The sequence below is a fragment of the Tachypleus tridentatus genome, chromosome 10, assembly GCF_004210375.1.
Source record: "Tachypleus tridentatus isolate NWPU-2018 chromosome 10, ASM421037v1, whole genome shotgun sequence".
NCBI classification, from domain to species: domain Eukaryota; kingdom Metazoa; phylum Arthropoda; class Merostomata; order Xiphosura; family Limulidae; genus Tachypleus; species Tachypleus tridentatus.
In genome coordinates, this window is record NC_134834.1 from 123,485,908 (window position 1) to 123,510,712 (window position 24,805).

At 34.4% G+C, this 24,805-nt stretch overlaps 1 protein-coding gene across 1 annotated transcript; it reads right to left on the reverse strand.

The window, feature by feature from the left end:
• Positions 1-1,727: 1,727 nt before the first annotated feature.
• On the reverse strand, positions 1,728-18,947 carry LOC143230247 (acetylcholinesterase-1-like). The gene is made up of 2 exons (XM_076463451.1): positions 17,811-18,947; positions 1,728-2,426 (listed from the first exon to the last, which is right to left on the reverse strand). Exons 1-2 carry the CDS (start codon positions 18,809-18,811, stop codon positions 2,285-2,287), a joined length of 1,143 nt encoding a protein of 380 aa, XP_076319566.1. The 5' UTR covers positions 18,812-18,947; the 3' UTR covers positions 1,728-2,284.
• Positions 18,948-24,805: the final 5,858 nt, after the last annotated feature.

Sequence of the window (24,805 nt, forward strand, 5' to 3'; positions counted from 1 at the left end):
GATGGCCTCTGAGTCTGAGGGTTCATGGGCTACGTCCCATTTAACTTTGTCACGTATTTTAATTTCCGTGACATTTATGTAGAGTTTCTCTACATATTTTTTTTGTGAATTCAACTCAATTTTCCCTGTTCTGCTCTGGATTCACATATTATGAAGCAAAGATCATTGACATATATCAGGCTCATGAGTGTGTTCTAAGAGTAACAATCAAATCCTACCGTTCTGATAGATAAGGGTAACCCAGAAGCTGGTTTGTGCTGTCCATTATAGCTACCTTCCACCTAGTTTATTAGCTTCTCAATACAGTCGACTAGCACACATACGTATACAGCTCTTGTGTAGCTTTGCCCAGTGACCATAAGCAAATTTATTTCGATAACGTAAATATCTTTTTCCACCAGTTTGTGGGCGTTTCAAGCTATTAGCTCATTAATACCAAATGTCATCTTCAATGTGTTGCGTTGGCGCAAAATAGTAACGTTTGTATTGTGAATATTGTATTAGTGTGAAATAAAAAAATAATATTTAGTATTTTTATTCTAATCTAAACGAGTTCACACCAAAAGGTATATTCACCGTTTCTCCTTCTAACATATTGTTCATAAATGGATTAACAAGTCTAAATGACAATGTTTTGGCGGTTTTATTTTTTGATACGCTTACAGTAATTTGTTACTAGTTAGTGACTCCATGTAGAAACACTGGTTCCAAAATGTGATATTACTAGTTAGTGACTCCATGTAGAAACACTGGTTTCAAAATGTGATAATTACTAGTTAGTGACTCCATGTAGAAACACTGGTTTCAAAATGTGATAATTACTAGTTAGTGACTCCATGTAGAAACACTGGTTTCAAAATGTGATATTACTAGTTAGTGACTCCATGTAGAAACACTGGTTTCAAAATGTGATATTACTAGTTAGTGACTCCATGTAGAAACACTGGTTTCAAAATGTAATAATTACTATTAATTACTATCTCCTAAGATCCGTGTATTTTTATGTTATAGAGAAACTTAAGGGTATTTTAGTTTCTGATGGATTGCTCGTGATAACTACCATTGATATCCTGATTAAATTCTGATAGATTGCTCGTGATAACTGCCATTGATATCCTGATTAAATTCTGATAGATTGCTCGTGATAACTACCATTGATATCCTGATTAAATTTTGATGGATTGCTCGTGATAACTGCCATTGATATCCTGATTAAATTCTGATAGATTGCTCGTGATAACTACCATTGATATCCTGATTAAATTCTGAAGGATTGCTCGTGATAACTGCCATTGATATCCTGATTAAATTCTGATGGATTGCTCGTGATAACTACCATTGATATCCTGATTAAATAGAACTGCAAAGTTACTTCATTTATTTCCCAAAATACTACGTAATAAAACCCTCTTCATCACCCGATGAAGTTTGTTTGTGGAATTTCGTGCAAAACTACTCGAGGGCTATCTACATTAGTCGTCCAGAAGGAAGGCAACTAGTCGAAGCTATCAACAGTTAGCTCATGGGCTACTCTTTTACAACAAAATGTGGATTGATTGTAACATTATAACACCCCCATTGCTGAAACGGACAAGCATTTGGTGATGAGGTTGAAAACCAGGACGAGCAGGTTGCGAGTCCAGCGTCCCTAACCAGCAGACCATGTATGGCTTCATCTGATGAAGAGAAGTACAGCTTCATATCAATCATCTGCTGAAATACAACGTGGCAACACACTCTCGTCTCCGGATAAAAATATCTGTCATCTTTCAGATATTACATATTAAAACACTAGAGATCCTGTATTGATACTGATTTTATTCAATTGCAAATAACTTTCAGTTATTAAGATTTAGACTACATCAAAATGATGCGAAGGATTGATCAGAAGTAAATAAGGAATATTCCAGATGCATCTGAAACAATTAAGGGGTATAAAGATTTATCTGAAATAAAGAGGGATATTCTAAATTTAAACAAACAAAGGGCATTTTAGATTGATCTAAAGCAAATAAGGGATAATCCATATTAATATAAAACAAACAAGGGGTATTCCAGACGCATCTTAAGCAAACAAAGGTACTCCATATGTACTTGAAACACAGATATTTTAAATTGATGTGAAACAACTAAGACATATTTTAGATTGATCTAAAAATAAGCAAAGGTTATTCCAGTTGGATCTGAAACAAATGAGGGGTACTCCTGATTCATGAAATAAACAGGGATGTTCCGTATGGATCTGAAACAAATAAAGGGTAGCCATTTCTTCTTAAAGATGATATTATAAAGTAGTTCTCCAAAATATGCAGCTTTTTTCATGAGGTCCTTTTTTGACGGTAAACTGTTGGTCGTTTAGGTCTACATAGTAATGATCCTTTATGGAATAACTGAGCCAAGGAACATTGCCAACTGATGGGGGTTTCCTGTAAAGTGATAAATAAACAGTTTTAACAGTGACACTTTGGGAATTTTACATTCAGACTGTTTTTGGATAAAGTGTGGATATTGGGGGCATTATTAGTGCACAGCTACACAAAGATAAAAGGTAATTGTGTAAGTTGTTTGACGACAATATCGGTCCACAGTTGCACAAAGATAAAAGGTAATTATGAAAGTTGTTTGACGACAATATCAGTTCACAGTTGCACAAAGATAAAAGGTAATTATGAAAGTTGTTTGACGACAATATCAGTTCACAGTTGCACAAAGATAAAAGGTAATTGTGTAAGTTGTTTGACGACAATATCAGTCCACAGTTGCACAAAGATAAAAGGTAATTATGTAAGTTGTTTGACGACAATATCGGTTCACAGTTGCACAAAGATAAAAGGTAATTGTGAAAGTTGTTTGACGACAATATCGGTCCACAGTTACACAAGATCTGACTACAGAAATATAGTTGCCCAACGTTTGAATTTAGAGATTAGAGGGAAGAAACATAGTAAACAGCACTTGACGCCATCTCTTAGGTTACTCATGTCTGATCGACTACTGTTATTTGTAAAATGCATCCACACGCTAAAAATAATTTCTTCCACGCATGTCATGTCTGGTCATGTTGTAAAGTTAAGTATATTATGCCTGATGATGATGTAAAGTAAGGTATGTCACATTTAGTAAATTTGTAAAATTAGGTATCTGATGTTGCAAACCTAAGTGTGTGATATTGAGTAAGGTTGTAAACTTATGTATGTGATTAGTCTGGTAAACTTGTAAAGATAGGTATTTGATATATAGTGATGTTGTAAAGTTAGGTATTTGATATATAGAGATGTTGTAAAGTTAGATGTCTGGTATATAGTGATGTTGTAAAGTCAGGTGTCTGGTATATAGTGATGTTGTAAAGTTAGGTATTTGATATATACTAATGTTGTAAAACTAGGTATGATATATACTGATGTTGTAAAGTTAGGTGTTTGGTATATACTAATGTTGTAAAGTTAGGTATTTGATGTACAGTGAAGTTATAAGATTTATCGGTGGATTAATTGTTTAGAGTAACAAAGGCGAAATAACAGCTTTAATCTGTGCATTAAAAAGTAGCTAGATTAATGACAGCTTCAATCTGTGTATTAATGAAGAAGTTAGTCCAGTGACAGCTTTAATCTCTGTATTAAAGAAGTACTTAGCCTAGTGACAGCTGTAATATGTGTATTAAAGAAGTAGTTAGTCTAGTGACAGCTTTAATCTGTGTATTAATGAAGTAGTTATTCCAGTGACAGCTTTAATCCATGTATTAAGGAAGTAGTTAGTCTAGTGACAGCTTTAATCTGTATATTAAGGAACTAGTTAGTCTAGTGACAGCATTAATCCGTGTTTTAAGGAAGTAGTTAGTCTAGTGATAGATTTAATCTGTGTATTAAGGAAGTAGTTAGTCTAGTAACAGCATTAATCTGTGTATTAAGGAAGTAGCCAGACTAGTGACAGCTTTAATTTGTGTATTACGGATGTAGCTAGATTAATGATAGCTTTAATCTGTGTATTAAGGAAGTAGCTAGTCTAGTAACAGCTTTAATCTGTGTATTAAGGTAGTAATTAGACTACGGACAGCTTTAATCTGTGTATTAAGAAAGTAGCTAGTATCGTGACAGCTTTAATCTGTGTATTAAGAAAGTAGCTAGTATCGTGACAGCTTTAATCTGTGTATTAAGGAGGTAGTTAGTCTGGTGAGAGATTTAATCTGTATATTAAGAAAGTAGCTAGACTAGTGACAGCTTTAATATGTGTATTAAGGAAGTTTTTAGTGGAGCGACAGCTTTAATCTGTGTATTAGGTAAGTAACTAGTCTGGTGACAGCTTTAATCTGTGTATTAAGAAAGAGGTTAGTCTAGCGACAGCTTTAATCTGTCTATTAAGGAAGTAGCTACAATAGTGACAGCTTTAATATGTGTATAAAGTAAGTAGCTAGTCTAGTAACAGCTTTAATCTGTGTATTAAGGAAGTAGCCAGACTAGTGACAGCTTTAATTTGTGTATTACGAAAGTAGTTAGTCTAGCGACAGCTTTAATCTGTATATTAATAAAGTAGCTAGACTAGTGACAGCTTTAATATGTGTATTAAGGAAGTAGCTAGACTAGTGACAGCTTTAATCTGTGTATGAAGGTAGTAACTAGACTACGGACAGCTTTAATCTGTGTATTAAAAAAGTAGCTAGTCTCATGACAGCTTTAATCTGTGTATTAAGGAGGTAGTTAGTCTGGTGAGAGCTTTAATCTGTGTATTAAGGAAGTAGTTAGTCTAGCGACAGCTTTAATCTGTATATTAAGAAAGCAGCTAGACTAGTGACAGCTTTAATATGTGTATTAAAGAAGTAGCTAGACTAGTGACAGCTTTAATCTGTGTATTAGGAAAGTAGCTAGTCTGGTGACAGCTTTAATCTGTGTATTAAGGAAGTAGTTAGTCTAGTGAAAGCTTTAATATGTGTATTAAGGAAGTAATCAGTCTAGTGACAGCTTTAATCTGTGTAATAAGGAAGTAGTTAGTCTAGTTACAGCTTTAATCCGTGTATTAAGGAATTAGTTAGTCTAGCGACAGCTTTAATCTGTATATTAAGGAAATGGCCAGACTAGTGACAGCTTTAATCTGTGTATTAAGGAAATAGTTAGTCTAGTGACAGCTTTAATCCGTGTATTAAGGAAGAGGTTAGTCTAGAGACAGCTTCAATCTGTGTATTAAGGAAGTCGTTAGTCTAGTGACAGCTTTAATTTGTGTATTCAGGAAGTAGTTAGTCTAGTGACAGCTAAAATCTGTGTATTAAGGAAGTGGTTAGTCTAGTGGCAGCTTTAATATGTGTATTAAAGAAGTAGCTAGACTAGTGACAGCTTTAATCTGTGTATTAGGAAAATAGCTAGTCTAGTGACAGCTTTAATCTGTGTATTAAGGAAGTAGTTAGTCTGGTGAGAGCTTTAATCTGTGTATTAAGGAAGTAGTTAGTCTTATGACAGCTTTAATATGTGTATTAAGGAAGTAGCTAGACTAGTGACAGCTTTAATCTGTGTATTAGGAAAATAGCTAGTCTAGTAATAGCTTTAATCTCTGTATTAAGGAAGTAGCTAGTCTAGTAACAGCTTTAATCTGTGTATTAAGGAAGTAGTTAGTCTAGTGAGAGCTTTAATCTGTGTCCTAAGGAAGTAATTAGTCTAACGACAGGTTTAATCTGTGTATTAAGGAAGTAGTTAGTCTAGTGACAGCTTTAATCTGTGTAATAAGGAAGTAGTTAGTCTAGTGACAGGTTTAATCCGTGTATTAAGGAATTAGTTAGTCTAGCGAAAGCTTTAATCTGTATATTAAGGAAATGGCCAGACTAGTAACAGCTTTAATCCGTGTATTAAGGAAGTAGTTAGTCTAGTGACAGCTTTAATCCGTGTATTAAGGAAGAGGTTAGTCTAGTGACAGCTTTAATCTATGTATTGAGGTAGTAGCTAGACTACGGACAGCTTTAATCTGTGTATTAAGGAAGTAATTAGTCTAGTGACAGCTTTAATCTGTGTAATAAGGAAGTAGATAGTCTAGTGACAGCTTTAATCCGTGTATTAAGGAATTAGTTAGTCTAGCGACAGATTTAATCTGTATATTAAGGAAATGGCCAGACTAGTGACAGCTGTAATCTGTGTATTAGGAAAATAGCTAGTCTAGTGACAGCTTTAATCTGTGTATTAAGGAAGTAGTTAGTCTGGTGAGAGCTTTAATCTGTGTATTAAGGAAGTAGTTAGTCTTGCGACAGCTTTAATATGTCTATTAAGGAAGTAGCTAGACTAGTGACAGCTTTAAACTGTGTATTAGGAAAATAGCTAGTCTAGTAATAGCTTTAATCTCTGTATTAAGGAAGTAGCTAGTCTAGTAACAGCTTTAATCTGCGTATTAAGGAAGTAGTTAGTCTAGTGACAGCTTTAATCTGTGTAATAAGGAAGTAGTTAGTCTAGTGACAGGTTTAATCCGTGTATTAAGGAATTAGTTAGTCTAGCGAAAGCTTTAATCTGTGTATTAAGGAAGTAGTTAGTCTAGTGAGAGCTTTAATCTGTGTATTCAGGAAGGAGTTAGTCTAGCAACAGCTTTAATCTGTGTATTAAGGAAGTAGTTAGTCTAGTGAGAGCTAAAATCTGTGTATTGAAATAGTAGCTAGACTACGGACAGCTTTAATCTGTGTATTAAGGAAGTAATTAGTCTAGTGCAAGCTTTAATCTGTGTAATAAGGAAGTAGATAGTCTAGTAATAGCTTTAATATCTGTATTAAGGAAGTAGTTAGTCTAGTGACAGCTTTAATCTGTGTATTAAGGAAGTAGTTAGTCTAGTGACAGCTTTAATCTGTGTATTAAGGAAGTAGTTAGTCCATCGACAGCGTTAATCTGTGTATTAAGGAAGTAGCTAGACTAGCGACAGCTTTTATTTGTGTATTAAGGAAGTAGCTAGACTAGTGACAGCTTTAATCTGTGTATTAATAAAGTAGCTGGACTTGTGACAGCTTTAATCTGTGTATTAAGGAAGTAGCTAGAGTTGTGACAGTTTTTATCTGTGAATTAAGGAAGTAGCTAGAGTTGTGACAGCTTTAATCTGTGTATTAAGGAAGTAGTTAGTCTAGTGACAGCTTTAATCTGTGTATTAAGAAAGTTGCCAGATTAATGACAGCTTTAATCTGTGTATTAAGGAAGTTGTTAGTCTAGTGACAGCTTTAATCCGTGTATTAAGGAAGAAGTTAGTCTATTGACAGCTTTAATCTGTGTATTAAGGAAGTTGTTATCTAGTGACAACTTTAATTTCTATATTATGGAATTGGCTGACTACGGAAAGCTTTAATGTGTGTATTAATTAAGTAGCTTTTCTAGTGACGGCTTTATCTGTGTATTAATAAAGTAGCTGGACTTGTGACAGCTTTAATCTGTGTATTAAGGAAGTAGTTAGTCTGGTGAGAGCTTTAATCTGTGTATTAAGGAAGTAGTTAGTCTTGCGACAGCTTTAATATGTCTATTAAGGAAGTAGCTAGACTAGTGACAGCTTTAATCTGTGTATTAGGAAAATAGCTAGTCTAGTAATAGCTTTAATCTCTGTATTAAGGAAGTAATTAGTCTAGTGCAAGCTTTAATCTGTGTATTAAGGAAGTAGTTAGTCTAGTGACAGCTTTAATCTGTGTATTAAGAAAGTTGCCAGATTAATGACAGCTTTAATCTGTGTATTAAAGAAGAAGTTTGTCTACTGAGAGCTTTAATCTGTGTATTCAGGAAGGAGTTAGTCTAGCAACAGCTTTAATCTGTGTATTAAGGAAGTAGTTAGTCTAGTGAGAGCTAAAATCTGTGTATTGAAATAGTAGCTAGACTAAGGACAGCTTTAATCTGTGTATTAAGGAAGTAATTAGTCTAGTGACAGCTTTAATCTGTGTAATAAGGAAGTAGATAGTCTAGTAATAGCTTTAATCTGTGTATTAAGGAAGTAGTTAGTCTAGTGACAGCTTTAATCTGTGTATTAAGGAAGTAGTTAGTCTAGTGACAGCTTTAATCTGTGTATTAAGGAAGTAGTTAGTCCATCGACAGCTTTAATCTGTGTATTAAGGAAGTAGCTAGACTAGCGACAGCTTTTATTTGTGTATTAAGGAAGTAGCTAGACTAGTGACAGCTTTAATCTGTGTATTAATAAAGTAGCTGGACTTGTGACAGCTTTAATCTGTGTATTAAGGAAGTAGCTAGAGTTGTGACAGTTTTAATCTGTGAATTAAGGATGTAGCTAGAGTTGTGACAGCTTTAATCTGTGTATTAAGGAAGTAGTTAGTCTAGTGACAGCTTTAATCTGTGTATTAAGAAAGTTGCCAGATTAATGACAGCTTTAATCTGTGTATTAAGGAAGTTGTTAGTCTAGTGACAGCTTTAATCCGTGTATTAAGGAAGAAGTTAGTCTATTGACAGCTTTAATCTGTGTATTTAGGAAGTTGTTATCTAGTGACAACTTTAATCTCTATATTATGGAAGTGGCTAGACTACGGAAAGCTTTAATGTGTGTATTAATTAAGTAGCTTTTCTAGTGACGGCTTTTATCTGTGTATTAAAGAAGAAGTTTGTCTACTGACAGCTTTAATCTGTGTATTAAGGAAATAGGTAGTCTAGTGACAGCTTTAATATGTATATTAAAGAAGTAGCTAGACTAGTGACAGCTTTAATCTGTGTATTAGGAAAATAGCTAGTCTAGTGACAGCTTTAATCTGTGTATTAAGGAAGTAGTTAGTCTGGTGAGAGCTTTAATCTGTGTATTAAGGAAGTAGTTAGTCTTGCGACAGCTTTAATATGTCTATTAAGGAAGTAGCTAGACTAGTGACAGCTTTAATCTGTGTATTAGGAAAATAGCTAGTCTAGTAATAGCTTTAATCTCTGTATTAAGGAAGTAGCTAGTCTAGTAACAGCTTTAATCTGCGTATTAAGGAAGTAGTTAGTCTAGTGACAGCTTTAATCTGTGTAATAAGGAAGTAGTTAGTCTAGTGACAGGTTTAATCCGTGTATTAAGGAATTAGTTAGTCTAGCGAAAGCTTTAATCTGTATATTAAGGAAATGGCCAGACTAGTAACAGCTTTAATCTGTGTATTAAGGAAGTAGTTAGTCTAGTGACAGCTTTAATCCGTGTATTAAGGAAGAGGTTAGTCTAGTGACAGCTTTAATCTGTGTATTGAGGTAGTAGCTAGACTACGGACAGCTTTAATCTGTGTATTAAGGAAGTAATTAGTCTAGTGACAGCTTTAATCTGTGTAATAAGGAAGTAGATAGTCTAGTGACAGCTTTAATCCGTGTATTAAGGAATTAGTTAGTCTAGCGACAGATTTAATCTGTATATTAAGGAAATGGCCAGACTAGTGACAGCTGTAATCTGTGTATTAGGAAAATAGCTAGTCTAGTGACAGCTTTAATCTGTGTATTAAGGAAGTAGTTAGTCTGGTGAGAGCTTTAATCTGTGTATTAAGGAAGTAGTTAGTCTTGCGACAGCTTTAATATGTCTATTAAGGAAGTAGCTAGACTAGTGACAGCTTTAATCTGTGTATTAGGAAAATAGCTAGTCTAGTAATAGCTTTAATCTCTGTATTAAGGAAGTAGCTAGTCTAGTAACAGCTTTAATCTGCGTATTAAGGAAGTAGTTAGTCTAGTGACAGCTTTAATCTGTGTAATAAGGAAGTAGTTAGTCTAGTGACAGGTTTAATCCGTGTATTAAGGAATTAGTTAGTCTAGCGAAAGCTTTAATCTGTGTATTAAGGAAGTAGTTAGTCTAGTGAGAGCTTTAATCTGTGTATTCAGGAAGGAGTTAGTCTAGCAATAGCTTTAATCTGTGTATTAAGGAAGTAGTTAGTCTAGTGAGAGCTAAAATCTGTGTATTGAAATAGTAGCTAGACTAAGGACAGGTTTAATCCGTGTATTAAGGAAGTAGTTAGTCTAGTGACAGCTTTAATCTGTGTATTAAGGAAGTAGTTAGTCTAGTGACAGCTTTAATCTGTGTATTAAGGAAGTAGTTAGTCCATCGACAGCTTTAATCTGTGTATTAAGGAAGTAGCTAGACTAGTGACAGCTTTAATCTGTGTATTAATAAAGTAGCTGGACTTGTGACAGCTTTAATCTGTGTATTAAGGAAGTAGCTAGAGTTGTGACAGTTTTAATCTGTGAATTAAGGAAGTTGCTAGAGTTGTGACAGCTTTAATCTGTGTATTAAGGAAGTAGTTAGTCTAGTGACAGCATTAATCCGTGTTTTAAGGAAGTAGTTAGTCTAGTGATAGATTTAATCTGTGTATTAAGGAAGTAGTTAGTCTAGTAACAGCATTAATCTGTGTATTAAGGAAGTAGCCAGACTAGTGACAGCTTTAATTTGTGTATTACGGATGTAGCTAGATTAATGATAGCTTTAATCTGTGTATTAAGGAAGTAGCTAGTCTAGTAACAGCTTTAATCTGTGTATTAAGGTAGTAATTAGACTACGGACAGCTTTAATCTGTGTATTAAGAAAGTAGCTAGTATCGTGACAGCTTTAATCTGTGTATTAAGAAAGTAGCTAGTATCGTGACAGCTTTAATCTGTGTATTAAGGAGGTAGTTAGTCTGGTGAGAGATTTAATCTGTATATTAAGAAAGTAGCTAGACTAGTGACAGCTTTAATATGTGTATTAAGGAAGTTTTTAGTGGAGCGACAGCTTTAATCTGTGTATTAGGTAAGTAACTAGTCTGGTGACAGCTTTAATCTGTGTATTAAGAAAGAGGTTAGTCTACCGACAGCTTTAATCTGTCTATTAAGGAAGTAGCTACAATAGTGACAGCTTTAATATGTGTATAAAGTAAGTAGCTAGTCTAGTAACAGCTTTAATCTGTGTATTAAGGAAGTAGCCAGACTAGTGACAGCTTTAATTTGTGTATTACGAAAGTAGTTAGTCTAGCGACAGCTTTAATCTGTATATTAATAAAGTAGCTAGACTAGTGACAGCTTTAATATGTGTATTAAGGAAGTAGCTAGACTAGTGACAGCTTTAATCTGTGTATGAAGGTAGTAACTAGACTACGGACAGCTTTAATCTGTGTATTAAAAAGTAGCTAGTCTCATGACAGCTTTAATCTGTGTATTAAGGAGGTAGTTAGTCTGGTGAGAGCTTTAATCTGTGTATTAAGGAAGTAGTTAGTCTAGCGACAGCTTTAATCTGTATATTAAGAAAGCAGCTAGACTAGTGACAGCTTTAATATGTGTATTAAAGAAGTAGCTAGACTAGTGACAGCTTTAATCTGTGTATTAGGAAAGTAGCTAGTCTGGTGACAGCTTTAATCTGTGTATTAAGGAAGTAGTTAGTCTAGTGAAAGCTTTAATATGTGTATTAAGGAAGTAATCAGTCTAGTGACAGCTTTAATCTGTGTAATAAGGAAGTAGTTAGTCTAGTTACAGCTTTAATCCGTGTATTAAGGAATTAGTTAGTCTAGCGACAGCTTTAATCTGTATATTAAGGAAATGGCCAGACTAGTGACAGCTTTAATCTGTGTATTAAGGAAATAGTTAGTCTAGTGACAGCTTTAATCCGTGTATTAAGGAAGAGGTTAGTCTAGAGACAGCTTCAATCTGTGTATTAAGGAAGTCGTTAGTCTAGTGACAGCTTTAATTTGTGTATTCAGGAAGTAGTTAGTCTAGTGACAGCTAAAATCTGTGTATTAAGGAAGTGGTTAGTCTAGTGGCAGCTTTAATATGTGTATTAAAGAAGTAGCTAGACTAGTGACAGCTTTAATCTGTGTATTAGGAAAATAGCTAGTCTAGTGACAGCTTTAATCTGTGTATTAAGGAAGTAGTTAGTCTGGTGAGAGCTTTAATCTGTGTATTAAGGAAGTAGTTAGTCTTGCGACAGCTTTAATATGTGTATTAAGGAAGTAGCTAGACTAGTGACAGCTTTAATCTGTGTATTAGGAAAATAGCTAGTCTAGTAATAGCTTTAATCTCTGTATTAAGGAAGTAGCTAGTCTAGTAACAGCTTTAATCTGTGTATTAAGGAAGTAGTTAGTCTAGTGAGAGCTTTAATCTGTGTCCTAAGGAAGTAATTAGTCTAACGACAGGTTTAATCTGTGTATTAAGGAAGTAGTTAGTCTAGTGACAGCTTTAATCTGTGTAATAAGGAAGTAGTTAGTCTAGTGACAGGTTTAATCCGTGTATTAAGGAATTAGTTAGTCTAGCGAAAGCTTTAATCTGTATATTAAGGAAATGGCCAGACTAGTAACAGCTTTAATCCGTGTATTAAGGAAGTAGTTAGTCTAGTGACAGCTTTAATCCGTGTATTAAGGAAGAGGTTAGTCTAGTGACAGCTTTAATCTATGTATTGAGGTAGTAGCTAGACTACGGACAGCTTTAATCTGTGTATTAAGGAAGTAATTAGTCTAGTGACAGCTTTAATCTGTGTAATAAGGAAGTAGATAGTCTAGTGACAGCTTTAATCCGTGTATTAAGGAATTAGTTAGTCTAGCGACAGATTTAATCTGTATATTAAGGAAATGGCCAGACTAGTGACAGCTGTAATCTGTGTATTAGGAAAATAGCTAGTCTAGTGACAGCTTTAATCTGTGTATTAAGGAAGTAGTTAGTCTGGTGAGAGCTTTAATCTGTGTATTAAGGAAGTAGTTAGTCTTGCGACAGCTTTAATATGTCTATTAAGGAAGTAGCTAGACTAGTGACAGCTTTAAACTGTGTATTAGGAAAATAGCTAGTCTAGTAATAGCTTTAATCTCTGTATTAAGGAAGTAGCTAGTCTAGTAACAGCTTTAATCTGCGTATTAAGGAAGTAGTTAGTCTAGTGACAGCTTTAATCTGTGTAATAAGGAAGTAGTTAGTCTAGTGACAGGTTTAATCCGTGTATTAAGGAATTAGTTAGTCTAGCGAAAGCTTTAATCTGTGTATTAAGGAAGTAGTTAGTCTAGTGAGAGCTTTAATCTGTGTATTCAGGAAGGAGTTAGTCTAGCAACAGCTTTAATCTGTGTATTAAGGAAGTAGTTAGTCTAGTGAGAGCTAAAATCTGTGTATTGAAATAGTAGCTAGACTACGGACAGCTTTAATCTGTGTATTAAGGAAGTAATTAGTCTAGTGCAAGCTTTAATCTGTGTAATAAGGAAGTAGATAGTCTAGTAATAGCTTTAATATCTGTATTAAGGAAGTAGTTAGTCTAGTGACAGCTTTAATCTGTGTATTAAGGAAGTAGTTAGTCTAGTGACAGCTTTAATCTGTGTATTAAGGAAGTAGTTAGTCCATCGACAGCGTTAATCTGTGTATTAAGGAAGTAGCTAGACTAGCGACAGCTTTTATTTGTGTATTAAGGAAGTAGCTAGACTAGTGACAGCTTTAATCTGTGTATTAATAAAGTAGCTGGACTTGTGACAGCTTTAATCTGTGTATTAAGGAAGTAGCTAGAGTTGTGACAGTTTTTATCTGTGAATTAAGGAAGTAGCTAGAGTTGTGACAGCTTTAATCTGTGTATTAAGGAAGTAGTTAGTCTAGTGACAGCTTTAATCTGTGTATTAAGAAAGTTGCCAGATTAATGACAGCTTTAATCTGTGTATTAAGGAAGTTGTTAGTCTAGTGACAGCTTTAATCCGTGTATTAAGGAAGAAGTTAGTCTATTGACAGCTTTAATCTGTGTATTAAGGAAGTTGTTATCTAGTGACAACTTTAATTTCTATATTATGGAATTGGCTAGACTACGGAAAGCTTTAATGTGTGTATTAATTAAGTAGCTTTTCTAGTGACGGCTTTTATCTGTGTATTAATAAAGTAGCTGGACTTGTGACAGCTTTAATCTGTGTATTAAGGAAGTAGTTAGTCTGGTGAGAGCTTTAATCTGTGTATTAAGGAAGTAGTTAGTCTTGCGACAGCTTTAATATGTCTATTAAGGAAGTAGCTAGACTAGTGACAGCTTTAATCTGTGTATTAGGAAAATAGCTAGTCTAGTAATAGCTTTAATCTCTGTATTAAGGAAGTAATTAGTCTAGTGCAAGCTTTAATCTGTGTATTAAGGAAGTAGTTAGTCTAGTGACAGCTTTAATCTGTGTATTAAGAAAGTTGCCAGATTAATGACAGCTTTAATCTGTGTATTAAAGAAGAAGTTTGTCTACTGAGAGCTTTAATCTGTGTATTCAGGAAGGAGTTAGTCTAGCAACAGCTTTAATCTGTGTATTAAGGAAGTAGTTAGTCTAGTGAGAGCTAAAATCTGTGTATTGAAATAGTAGCTAGACTAAGGACAGCTTTAATCTGTGTATTAAGGAAGTAATTAGTCTAGTGACAGCTTTAATCTGTGTAATAAGGAAGTAGATAGTCTAGTAATAGCTTTAATCTGTGTATTAAGGAAGTAGTTAGTCTAGTGACAGCTTTAATCTGTGTATTAAGGAAGTAGTTAGTCTAGTGACAGCTTTAATCTGTGTATTAAGGAAGTAGTTAGTCCATCGACAGCTTTAATCTGTGTATTAAGGAAGTAGCTAGACTAGCGACAGCTTTTATTTGTGTATTAAGGAAGTAGCTAGACTAGTGACAGCTTTAATCTGTGTATTAATAAAGTAGCTGGACTTGTGACAGCTTTAATCTGTGTATTAAGGAAGTAGCTAGAGTTGTGACAGTTTTAATCTGTGAATTAAGGATGTAGCTAGAGTTGTGACAGCTTTAATCTGTGTATTAAGGAAGTAGTTAGTCTAGTGACAGCTTTAATCTGTGTATTAAGAAAGTTGCCAGATTAATGACAGCTTTAATCTGTGTATTAAGGAAGTTGTTAGTCTAGTGACAGCTTTAATCCGTGTATTAAGGAAGAAGTTAGTCTATTGACAGCTTTAATCTGTGTATTTAGGAAGTTGTTATCTAGTGACAACTTTAATCTCTATATTATGGAAGTGGCTAGACTACGGAAAGCTTTAATGTGTATATTAATTAAGTAGCTTTTCTAGTGACGGCTTTATCTGTGTATTAAAGAAGAAGTTTGTCTACTGACAGCTTTAATCTGTGTATTAAGGAAATAGGTAGTCTAGTGACAGCTTTAATATGTATATTAAAGAAGTAGCTAGACTAGTGACAGCTTTAATCTGTGTATTAGGAAAATAGCTAGTCTAGTGACAGCTTTAATCTGTGTATTAAGGAAGTAGTTAGTCTGGTGAGAGCTTTAATCTGTGTATTAAGGAAGTAGTTAGTCTTGCGACAGCTTTAATATGTCTATTAAGGAAGTAGCTAGACTAGTGACAGCTTTAATCTGTGTATTAGGAAAATAGCTAGTCTAGTAATAGCTTTAATCTCTGTATTAAGGAAGTAGCTAGTCTAGTAACAGCTTTAATCTGCGTATTAAGGAAGTAGTTAGTCTAGTGACAGCTTTAATCTGTGTAATAAGGAAGTAGTTAGTCTAGTGACAGGTTTAATCCGTGTATTAAGGAATTAGTTAGTCTAGCGAAAGCTTTAATCTGTATATTAAGGAAATGGCCAGACTAGTAACAGCTTTAATCTGTGTATTAAGGAAGTAGTTAGTCTAGTGACAGCTTTAATCCGTGTATTAAGGAAGAGGTTAGTCTAGTGACAGCTTTAATCTGTGTATTGAGGTAGTAGCTAGACTACGGACAGCTTTAATCTGTGTATTAAGGAAGTAATTAGTCTAGTGACAGCTTTAATCTGTGTAATAAGGAAGTAGATAGTCTAGTGACAGCTTTAATCCGTGTATTAAGGAATTAGTTAGTCTAGCGACAGATTTAATCTGTATATTAAGGAAATGGCCAGACTAGTGACAGCTGTAATCTGTGTATTAGGAAAATAGCTAGTCTAGTGACAGCTTTAATCTGTGTATTAAGGAAGTAGTTAGTCTGGTGAGAGCTTTAATCTGTGTATTAAGGAAGTAGTTAGTCTTGCGACAGCTTTAATATGTCTATTAAGGAAGTAGCTAGACTAGTGACAGCTTTAATCTGTGTATTAGGAAAATAGCTAGTCTAGTAATAGCTTTAATCTCTGTATTAAGGAAGTAGCTAGTCTAGTAACAGCTTTAATCTGCGTATTAAGGAAGTAGTTAGTCTAGTGACAGCTTTAATCTGTGTAATAAGGAAGTAGTTAGTCTAGTGACAGGTTTAATCCGTGTATTAAGGAATTAGTTAGTCTAGCGAAAGCTTTAATCTGTGTATTAAGGAAGTAGTTAGTCTAGTGAGAGCTTTAATCTGTGTATTCAGGAAGGAGTTAGTCTAGCAATAGCTTTAATCTGTGTATTAAGGAAGTAGTTAGTCTAGTGAGAGCTAAAATCTGTGTATTGAAATAGTAGCTAGACTAAGGACAGGTTTAATCCGTGTATTAAGGAAGTAGTTAGTCTAGTGACAGCTTTAATCTGTGTATTAAGGAAGTAGTTAGTCTAGTGACAGCTTTAATCTGTGTATTAAGGAAGTAGTTAGTCCATCGACAGCTTTAATCTGTGTATTAAGGAAGTAGCTAGACTAGCGACAGCTTTTATTTGTGTATTAAGGAAGTAGCTAGACTAGTGACAGCTTTAATCTGTGTATTAATAAAGTAGCTGGACTTGTGACAGCTTTAATCTGTGTATTAAGGAAGTAGCTAGAGTTGTGACAGTTTTAATCTGTGAATTAAGGAAGTTGCTAGAGTTGTGACAGCTTTAATCTGTGTATTAAGGAAGTAGTTAGTCTAGTGACAGCTTTAATCTGTGTATTAAGAAAGTTGCCAGATTAATGACAGCTTTAATCTGTGTATTAAGGAAGTTGTTAGTCTAGTGACAGCTTTAATCCGTGTATTAAGGAAGAAGTTAGTCTATTGACAGCTTTAATCTGTGTATTAAGGAAGTTGTTATCTAGTGACAACTTTAATCTCTATATTATGGAAGTGGCTAGACTACGGAAAGCTTTAATGTGTGTATTAATTAAGTAGCTTTTCTAGTGTCGGCTTTTATCTGTGTATTAAAGAAGAAGTTTGTCTACTGACAGCTTTAATCTGTGTATTAAGGAAATAGGTAGTCTAGCGACATCTTTAATCTGTGCATTACGGAAGTAGCTAGACTAGTGACAGCTTTAATTTGTGTATTAAGGAAGTAGTTAATCTAGTGACAGCTTTAATTTGTGTATTGAGGAAGAAGCTAGACTAGTGACAGCTAAAATCTGTGTATTAAGGAAGTGGTTAGTCTAGTGACAGCTTTAATCTGTGTATTAGGAAAGTTGCCAGATTAATGACAGCTTTAATCTGTGTATTAAGGAAGTTGTTAGTCTAGTGACAGCTTTAATCTGTGTATTAATGAAGTAGCTGGACTTGTGACAGCTTTAATCTATGTGTATTTGGTTTGTAATTGTTTGAATATAACCATTGTTTCAAACAAACTGTTTATCTGAAGATTGTCTCAACTTGATTAATAGGATTTAGTTTGTCTAGTAACAATTATAATCTAGGTATTAAATATATAGTTAGTACAAAGGCAGACATTTATTTATTAAAACAACAGTTTGTCAAGGTTATAATCATGGTATGAAACTTACTGTTTATTTAAATTGAAGTAACAATTGTTAGCTGGATATTAAACATACACTGCCTTGTGTTGTTTATTAAAACCATAGTTTATGTAATAACGACTATATTTTGTACATTTAATGAACATTCTGGCTTAATATTTGATATTTATTTTAAATTGTGTGGTTTGCAGAAGAAGATAAAATAAGTTTTCAAATAACTTAGCAACATTTCGTTAAGTGTCATATTTTCTTGTACGTAAATCCGAATTTATGATGTGTCTAGATACAGTTAAAATTAAATTACTTGCTTAAAAGTTCACAGCATTTTGTAATGTCGCGAAAATTATTATTTCAACAAATATAAGAGAAAACATACCCACGTCTGGCGAAAGTCAGCCAAACATCCATTACGGAGGTGCTAAATCTCAGTTCGTCTTCAGTATATTCGTGACGTCTTCTTAAAGGAACTCCAAAAACAAACTGCACTTCTTCTAAGTGACTTACTCCCATCCATTTACCGTTACCACTGTTACTTGGACGATGCGTAAAAAAATAGAAATACACGTTGCCCTGGTAACGTGCAACGTGTTCCGCAACGTGCACGGCAGGACAAAGAATCAAATAATCACCAAAGGAATCGTACAGGGCTTTACGGATAGAAACGTGGTCATCTGCTGAAACATTCTGTAAGTAAAACCGAGCAACGACCTCACTTTCAACGTCTGGAAAGTTCTGAAAGATAATCTTCATGTATACAGCAGCGCTTTCTTTCGTTATGTCAACTGTTTCGTCTTTATGGCGATCGAATATCTGTGGAAACATTGAAGGAAAGAAATGAGATCCTTCATCCATGTTGGCTCCGATGAGAAGTTCAACGTTTTGAAATGATCCTGTCTTAAATGCCTCGTTGGGGTCAATTGGAATGTAATCATCACCAAACACTGGTCTAAAATCGCCTCTTTTCTGCTTTGCGACTTCTAGAAGCTCCTCAGCAGGAACAGTCTTCAAACAGTTGACCATGCTTTCAATATCCACTTCTTCGTCATTAAAGCACCCTACGCGTTTCGAAATTTCTCTAACCTTACTTCTTCCACTATGACTGTCGCTTCCTTTCACGATTGGCCCATAAAGACTGCCACTTTGGAGAATAGCTCGTGTAAAGAGACCTCTACTCAGAGGAGATACAAGATGACCACCGATAGACATTGCACCAGCACTTTCACCAAAAAGTGTAATTTGATTGGGATCGCCACCAAAAACTTTAATATTTTCTTTGATCCACTTTATGGCAACTAACTGGTCGTGAAGTCCCATGTTTCCTGGACAAGACTCCGTATTAGCATTAAGAAACCCAAACAATCCCACCCTGTAGTTCATGCTTGCCACCACAACGTCGCCATAAGCACATAGCACTGAGCCACTATACAAGTCAATGTCAATAGACCCGTGGGTGAAACTACCTCCATAAATCCATACAAGAACAGGTTTAAGTTCACTAGGAATTGACTGAATATCGGTTGTCTCTGGAGTCCAAATGTTCAAATAAAGACAGTCTTCGCTATATTCAGATTGGTTTGTATTCCACGGGTAAGGCGAATATTTTATTTTTTGAATACATGGTAAAGGCTGCTCAGTGGCTTGGTATACACCCTCTCACTGACCAATGGCTAAAGGCTTACCAAATCGCAGATCGCCAACAGGTGGCGTTGCATATGGAACCCCTAGGTACTCAAAAATAGTTTTATCTAATATTCTGTATGTCTGTCCTCGAAGACTCCCACTGTTAGTTTTGATGACAGGAGTAAATTCACTTTTACAACTTCGAAAGGTTAAGTCAAGAAATAAAAGGACTAAGATATTCCTTTTACCCATTATTCTGAATATCTGTAAATATTAATAATATTAAGTTTAGTATTCTGATTTTATATTAATAATTACACTTCAAATGATGTTAAGTTTACAATGAGATAAATATGTTTTTTAAAATTTTAGAATTTATTCAGGAGAAGAAACTGAGAAGTTAAGATGGAAAAGGTCTGTGAAATTTAGGTCAAAAATTTGAATACAATGATATTTCTGAAGTATCCTTGATTTAATATCACATTTATACCACCCAAAGCTGCAGGGAGTAACCCGTGTTAGCACTTTGTAAACGTATGTACATGGCATGAAAAGACTTAGTTTACTGTTTAGTAAACAGAATAGGGTGGTTAATATATCCAAGCATATTCCTAAAAGGTAAAATTTACACTTATTTCATGGATTAAATGGTTGCATTCAAGTGGAAGAAATAATTTAACTTTAAATTTAAATCTTCATCAAGTGAAGTAATAAAACTATTTGCCTTTGGTTCTTGGTAAGTACGACAATGGACTTTGTGTGCTATGCCCATAACGAGTATCGAAACGCATTTTTTTTAGCATTATAATTCTTCAAAGTTACCAGTGATACACTGGGAAGAAGACAGTAAATCTGAAACAAGCAAATTTTGTTTTACAAAATAATCTGTTTGATTTCTTGTTTGATGTTCGGGTTTGTCCTATACAGGTAATTTTCAAATCAAACATTGCTGCAAGTACTTCTGTCTCAAAACAAGGCTTTGTGGTAAATATGCAGACTTAGAACGGTGAAATTTGGGTTTTGATACCTACGGTAGGCAGAGCACAGATGGCTCGTTTAATAAATTTGTGCTTGACAACTATGACCAAATTAACAAACAAACAAACCAGCTCCAAGTACTGAGTAAAAATTTTTAAACTTTTCATTATTTGGTTCCCAGCAGCATAGCGGTATGTCTGCAATAGACACCAGGTTTTTATGTCCCTAGTGAGCAGAGTACAAATAGCCCATTGTGTCGCTTTGTGCTTAACTTCAAATACATTATCTTTTGCAGTCTAGTGAATATGAAAATAGTTTGGTTGTATCAGATGAAGCTGATTCATTTATGCCAATGATCTTACACGTTTCATATTTTTATATTTTGATAATAAATTATGAAATATTTAGCATCTAATTAGGCGCGTTATTTGTGAAGAATCAAGTCTGTTGATTAGCAGTATTCTGTAATGATTATTGTATCTTGTATTTATTTTAATATGTTTATAATAATTATAATCTTTATAAGATAATTTGAACAGTATATTTAATTAGTTGTACTCATTACTAGGTTCATATTTTAGTATTTACCATTTATGGAGACAAATTGTTTTCATCAGAAGCTATATTCATATAAACGTCTGTTTAATGTAAATATTATTATTTAGTTTATTTTGTGAATGAATATTATATGATTGTTTAGTTGTTTTTATTGTTATTATAAGAATTAAAAGCAGACGATTATTGAAAGTTGTGTTTGCAATTCGTTGGTGTTGAGAATATATCGAGCAGACGATTTAGTAAATAAACATATAAATAGTGTGCGATGAGCGGGAAAAGTAGACAGACAAATGTAATAGCGGAAGAGAGTAAAGAGAGTTACGGTCAAGGAAAAATTTGACGTGAAGTTAAGAATGGTAGGCCTAACGTTTAATATGCTAAGTAAGACTAATAGTAAAAAATGAGATATGAAGTACAGTGTGGTTTTAAAGTAACAAAAGGAACACGATATTTAGAAGACCAAATGGTTACGATTGCGGCAACGTCCTCAACAGTGTGAATTATAGATAGTATAATAGCTCGATAAAAATAGGGAAAGGTAGTTCAACTTATTAATTAAAATTCTAAGGTAGTTGAATAGGCTTAAGTGGATAATTAAAAGAGAACCACATAGCTGTTATGATATTCTCATGATCAATACAGTGTAAATAATTTGTTGCACTCACGTTAAACTAGTTTCGAATATAGATATATTATTATGAATATGAGTGGAGTGCATGCTGTTCCTTTATCGTTGAATTTATCGCCAACAAATAACATGCACCTGTAAAAGTCATAAGACCAACAACAACGACACTATATTTATACCATAAAGAAGTATAAGCAAGAAGGTTAAATGACAACTAGCAAATACAATTTTAACATCTGACAGAAGCTAATATGAATAACTTCTAACGTGAAGGTTTTAACAAGCATATTTCGAGTTAGAAAAGAGGGTTTTAACAAGAGTAAGCTGTAATTACCATAGAGGATTTTTGTTGGGGTTTTTGGTTTAGTTTTGAATTTCGCACAAAGCTACACGAGGGCTATCTGCGCTAGCCGTCCCTAATTTAGCAGTGTAAGACAAGAAAGAAGGCAACTAGTCATCACCACCAACCGCCAACACTTGGGCTATTCTTGTACCAACGAATAGTGGAATTGACCGTAACATTATAAAGCTCCCTCGGCTGAATGGGTGAACATGTTTGGTGTGACGGGGATTCCAACCCGCGACCCTCGGATTACGAGTCGAGTGCCTTAACCACCTGGCCGAGCCGGGCCTAGTGGGATTTTAATAACCAGATAGTAAACACGTTTTGAGTTACTAATGAGAAACTTGCATGAGTAGAAGTTTATTTTTCAAAACAGACTTAGTCACACCAAATGCTGAATGCACTAGTGAAACGAGCACTTTCAGGAATTAGTTTCTAGTAATATAAATAATATTTTAACCATGTTTTTAAATTTATTAGTTCAACCAGTAATAATATTATAACCATAATTTTTAACCTTATCTGTTTACCAGTACAGTAATTATCTCAGATTTCTCAATGTTCCTTTAACTATATATGTAACAGTGGTGAACTTGTTTGTTCTCCATCTCAAGCAAAATGGTGTATTAAACACACACACGCTTCGAAACATTAAGGGGTGTGTGTGTTTCTGGCTATCTGCTCAGCCCACCGAGGGGGATCGAACCCTGATTTTAGCGTTGTAAATCCGGAGACACACAGCTGTACTAGCGGGAGGCAACATTAAGGAACCATGTTATTTCTGATGTCTGAAGGTAGGTGTAAAAAGATATATAGTAACTTGGATTGTTCAATAATATGTGTTCTTACATGTAATGATAGTGTAACACGAGGTAATATTTCTCATTAGCTTTTGTTTTGTGTTAAACCTGCAGTGTATTGAGTAGGTAAACGATAAATGAGAGGCTAATATTAAAAGGTGGGTTGAAATACGATATGGTGATTAACTTTTCATGTCAGGAAAACCAGTATGAAGATTTAGAGAACAGCTTTTATGGGTTGCTATAGTTACCAGTATACGTCAAACACTTACTGTTTATTATGAGAGCCTGCCCAGGTCAATGACATTATGATGTGTGTAGTGGTCATTGATCTATATACAGACTGGTCCTGAAGACCGAGTCAAAGTGACGAGAGTAAGACCTACTAGAATAGCTTAGTAGTCCAGAATCGTACAATTAATTAATATATAACACATCGTAGGTGCTGTCAGAAATCTCATTCTACACATATACAAAACCTACACACGACCAACCTATTGCGGAAAATGGCAATATGATCCTGTATAACATGTAAGATAATTTGTACAGTAAACTTCAAATACACCGAAACACAGCCCTAAGGACAGCATACAGACTACCAATAAACACTCCTATTTCTTATTTTGCCTGCGTTGACAACATCCCAAATATTAAGGACAAAATAATTCACCTGGCCACATATTTCTACAAGAAATCTGTTAATATAAACTCACTAACTCAAGAATTCACAAGTCTTGCATCCACCACATACACATGGCAAACTCGTGTGTCTCCCCTGAATCTAATTAACACAACAAACCCTCAACCGCAATAATAATACAAGTTATAATAAGTTCATAACCCCATTAGTGATTTAACCCATACATAATTTTGTTTTCAGCTAAGACACTATTCGGATAAATTATTCAGCGTCCGAATAGTGAAAGTTGTTTTTTTCGTGGCACTCCCTTTCCCCCCACATCAAATCTGTGGCATTGAATCTAAAGATCCCAACCGCTCTGAAGGACCATAAGTCCAAAATCGGACATTGATTTTGTGATAGACGTCGGGACTTGTCTGTTTTTTTCCGCCACTGCTTGAAATATGTTAGTTTATTCAAAATAATTGCATTTCAACTAATCTTCAATGTGAAAATTTATGGGGTTTTCATCATCAAGTTTCGTGAAATTTGGCTTAATATCTATGCTCAGTAAGCATCTTAGCTCTGCATCTAAATGTATGTCAGTAAGTCAGTATCTGTGTCTGGACTTGAGAAAATCTAGCATAGAAAATGTTGACCCACACACCCATGTGGATCCAAACATGAAAAATGATTTTGAAATTGCCATCTTTAAAGTTGGAAGACTCTCATTTATCAGAATAGTGAGCCACATCTTTCTGATGGAACATTTTTTTTTTACTTTTCATGTGTTCCACACTTTGCAGGGTAATAATCTCGTCTTCAAATTTACACTTATCCAACGACAATAAAAGATGTAATTTCCTCACTGAAATTTCCTAAGTCAGATTGAAATGGATCATACAAAAATTCAAATATCAATTTCAAATTTTAAATTCGGAGAAACGTGATTCAAATTTTTTTAGATAGATTTTGATCCAGCTTAGGTAGAGCTCATATTCAGCATCAGAGAAATCATATTCCTTTTATTTCCTAGAAAACTATTCATCTTTTCAAAATGTGTAAAATCATACTTTTGTAATTGTTCCGCAAGGAGGTTTAGCTTTAATTGAAATTTATGAATAGACTGTGATTGCTCGCTTATTATTTTACCTCTTCCCTGAAGCTTCGTATCCAAATTGTTCAAGTGAGCCATCATGTCGTACAAAAAGTGCAAATCACTCTGTCATGACAGTTTCAATTTCAAGGAAATTTTCAATATTACCTTTTTCAACAAGATACTCTTTTATTTGAGAAAATAAGGAAGTGAATCGTTCCAAGACTTTTCCTCTACTTAACCACCTTACATTTGCAAAATCAGTAAGATAATCAAAAGTATAGTCACTGCTTTTTTGAAAGACTCAACAAACTGTAGGTGGATGAGAGAGCTTCCACTTCTAATTCACAATTTTTCAACAATGTCTACCAAAATTTTCAATTCATCACTTTTAGACGTCTGAGCACATAAATTATCCTGATGCAAAATACAATGGGAAGATGGCAGCGTGGACTTCACATTATTTTCAATTAAATGCTGCTTGAAAAGAGAAACAAATCCTAATTTCGCCCCAGTAATGGCGGGAGCACTGTCTGTTGTGACAGAAACCAGTTTTTTTTAAAATCCAGATTAAATTTTTTTGACATTTCAAGAAATTTTCAAAGATTTTTTTCCACATGTTCGATCTCGTAATCCACAAAGGCCAAGCATTTCTTCCCTCACTTGAAGATATGAAGTTACATATCAAACCCAAGATATCAACTGTGCAGTGTCACTAACATCTGTTGA

Excerpts from the sequence above, each read along its gene's own strand:
- LOC143230247 (XM_076463451.1), bottom strand. The coding sequence starts at position 18,811 with ATGAACTACAGGGTGGGATTGTTTGGGTTTCTTAATGCTAATACGGAG. Across the intron at positions 2,427-17,810 it reads CTGACTTTCGCCAGACGTGG|GAAACCCCCATCAGTTGGCA; the intron begins GTATGTTTTCTC and ends ATCACTTTACAG.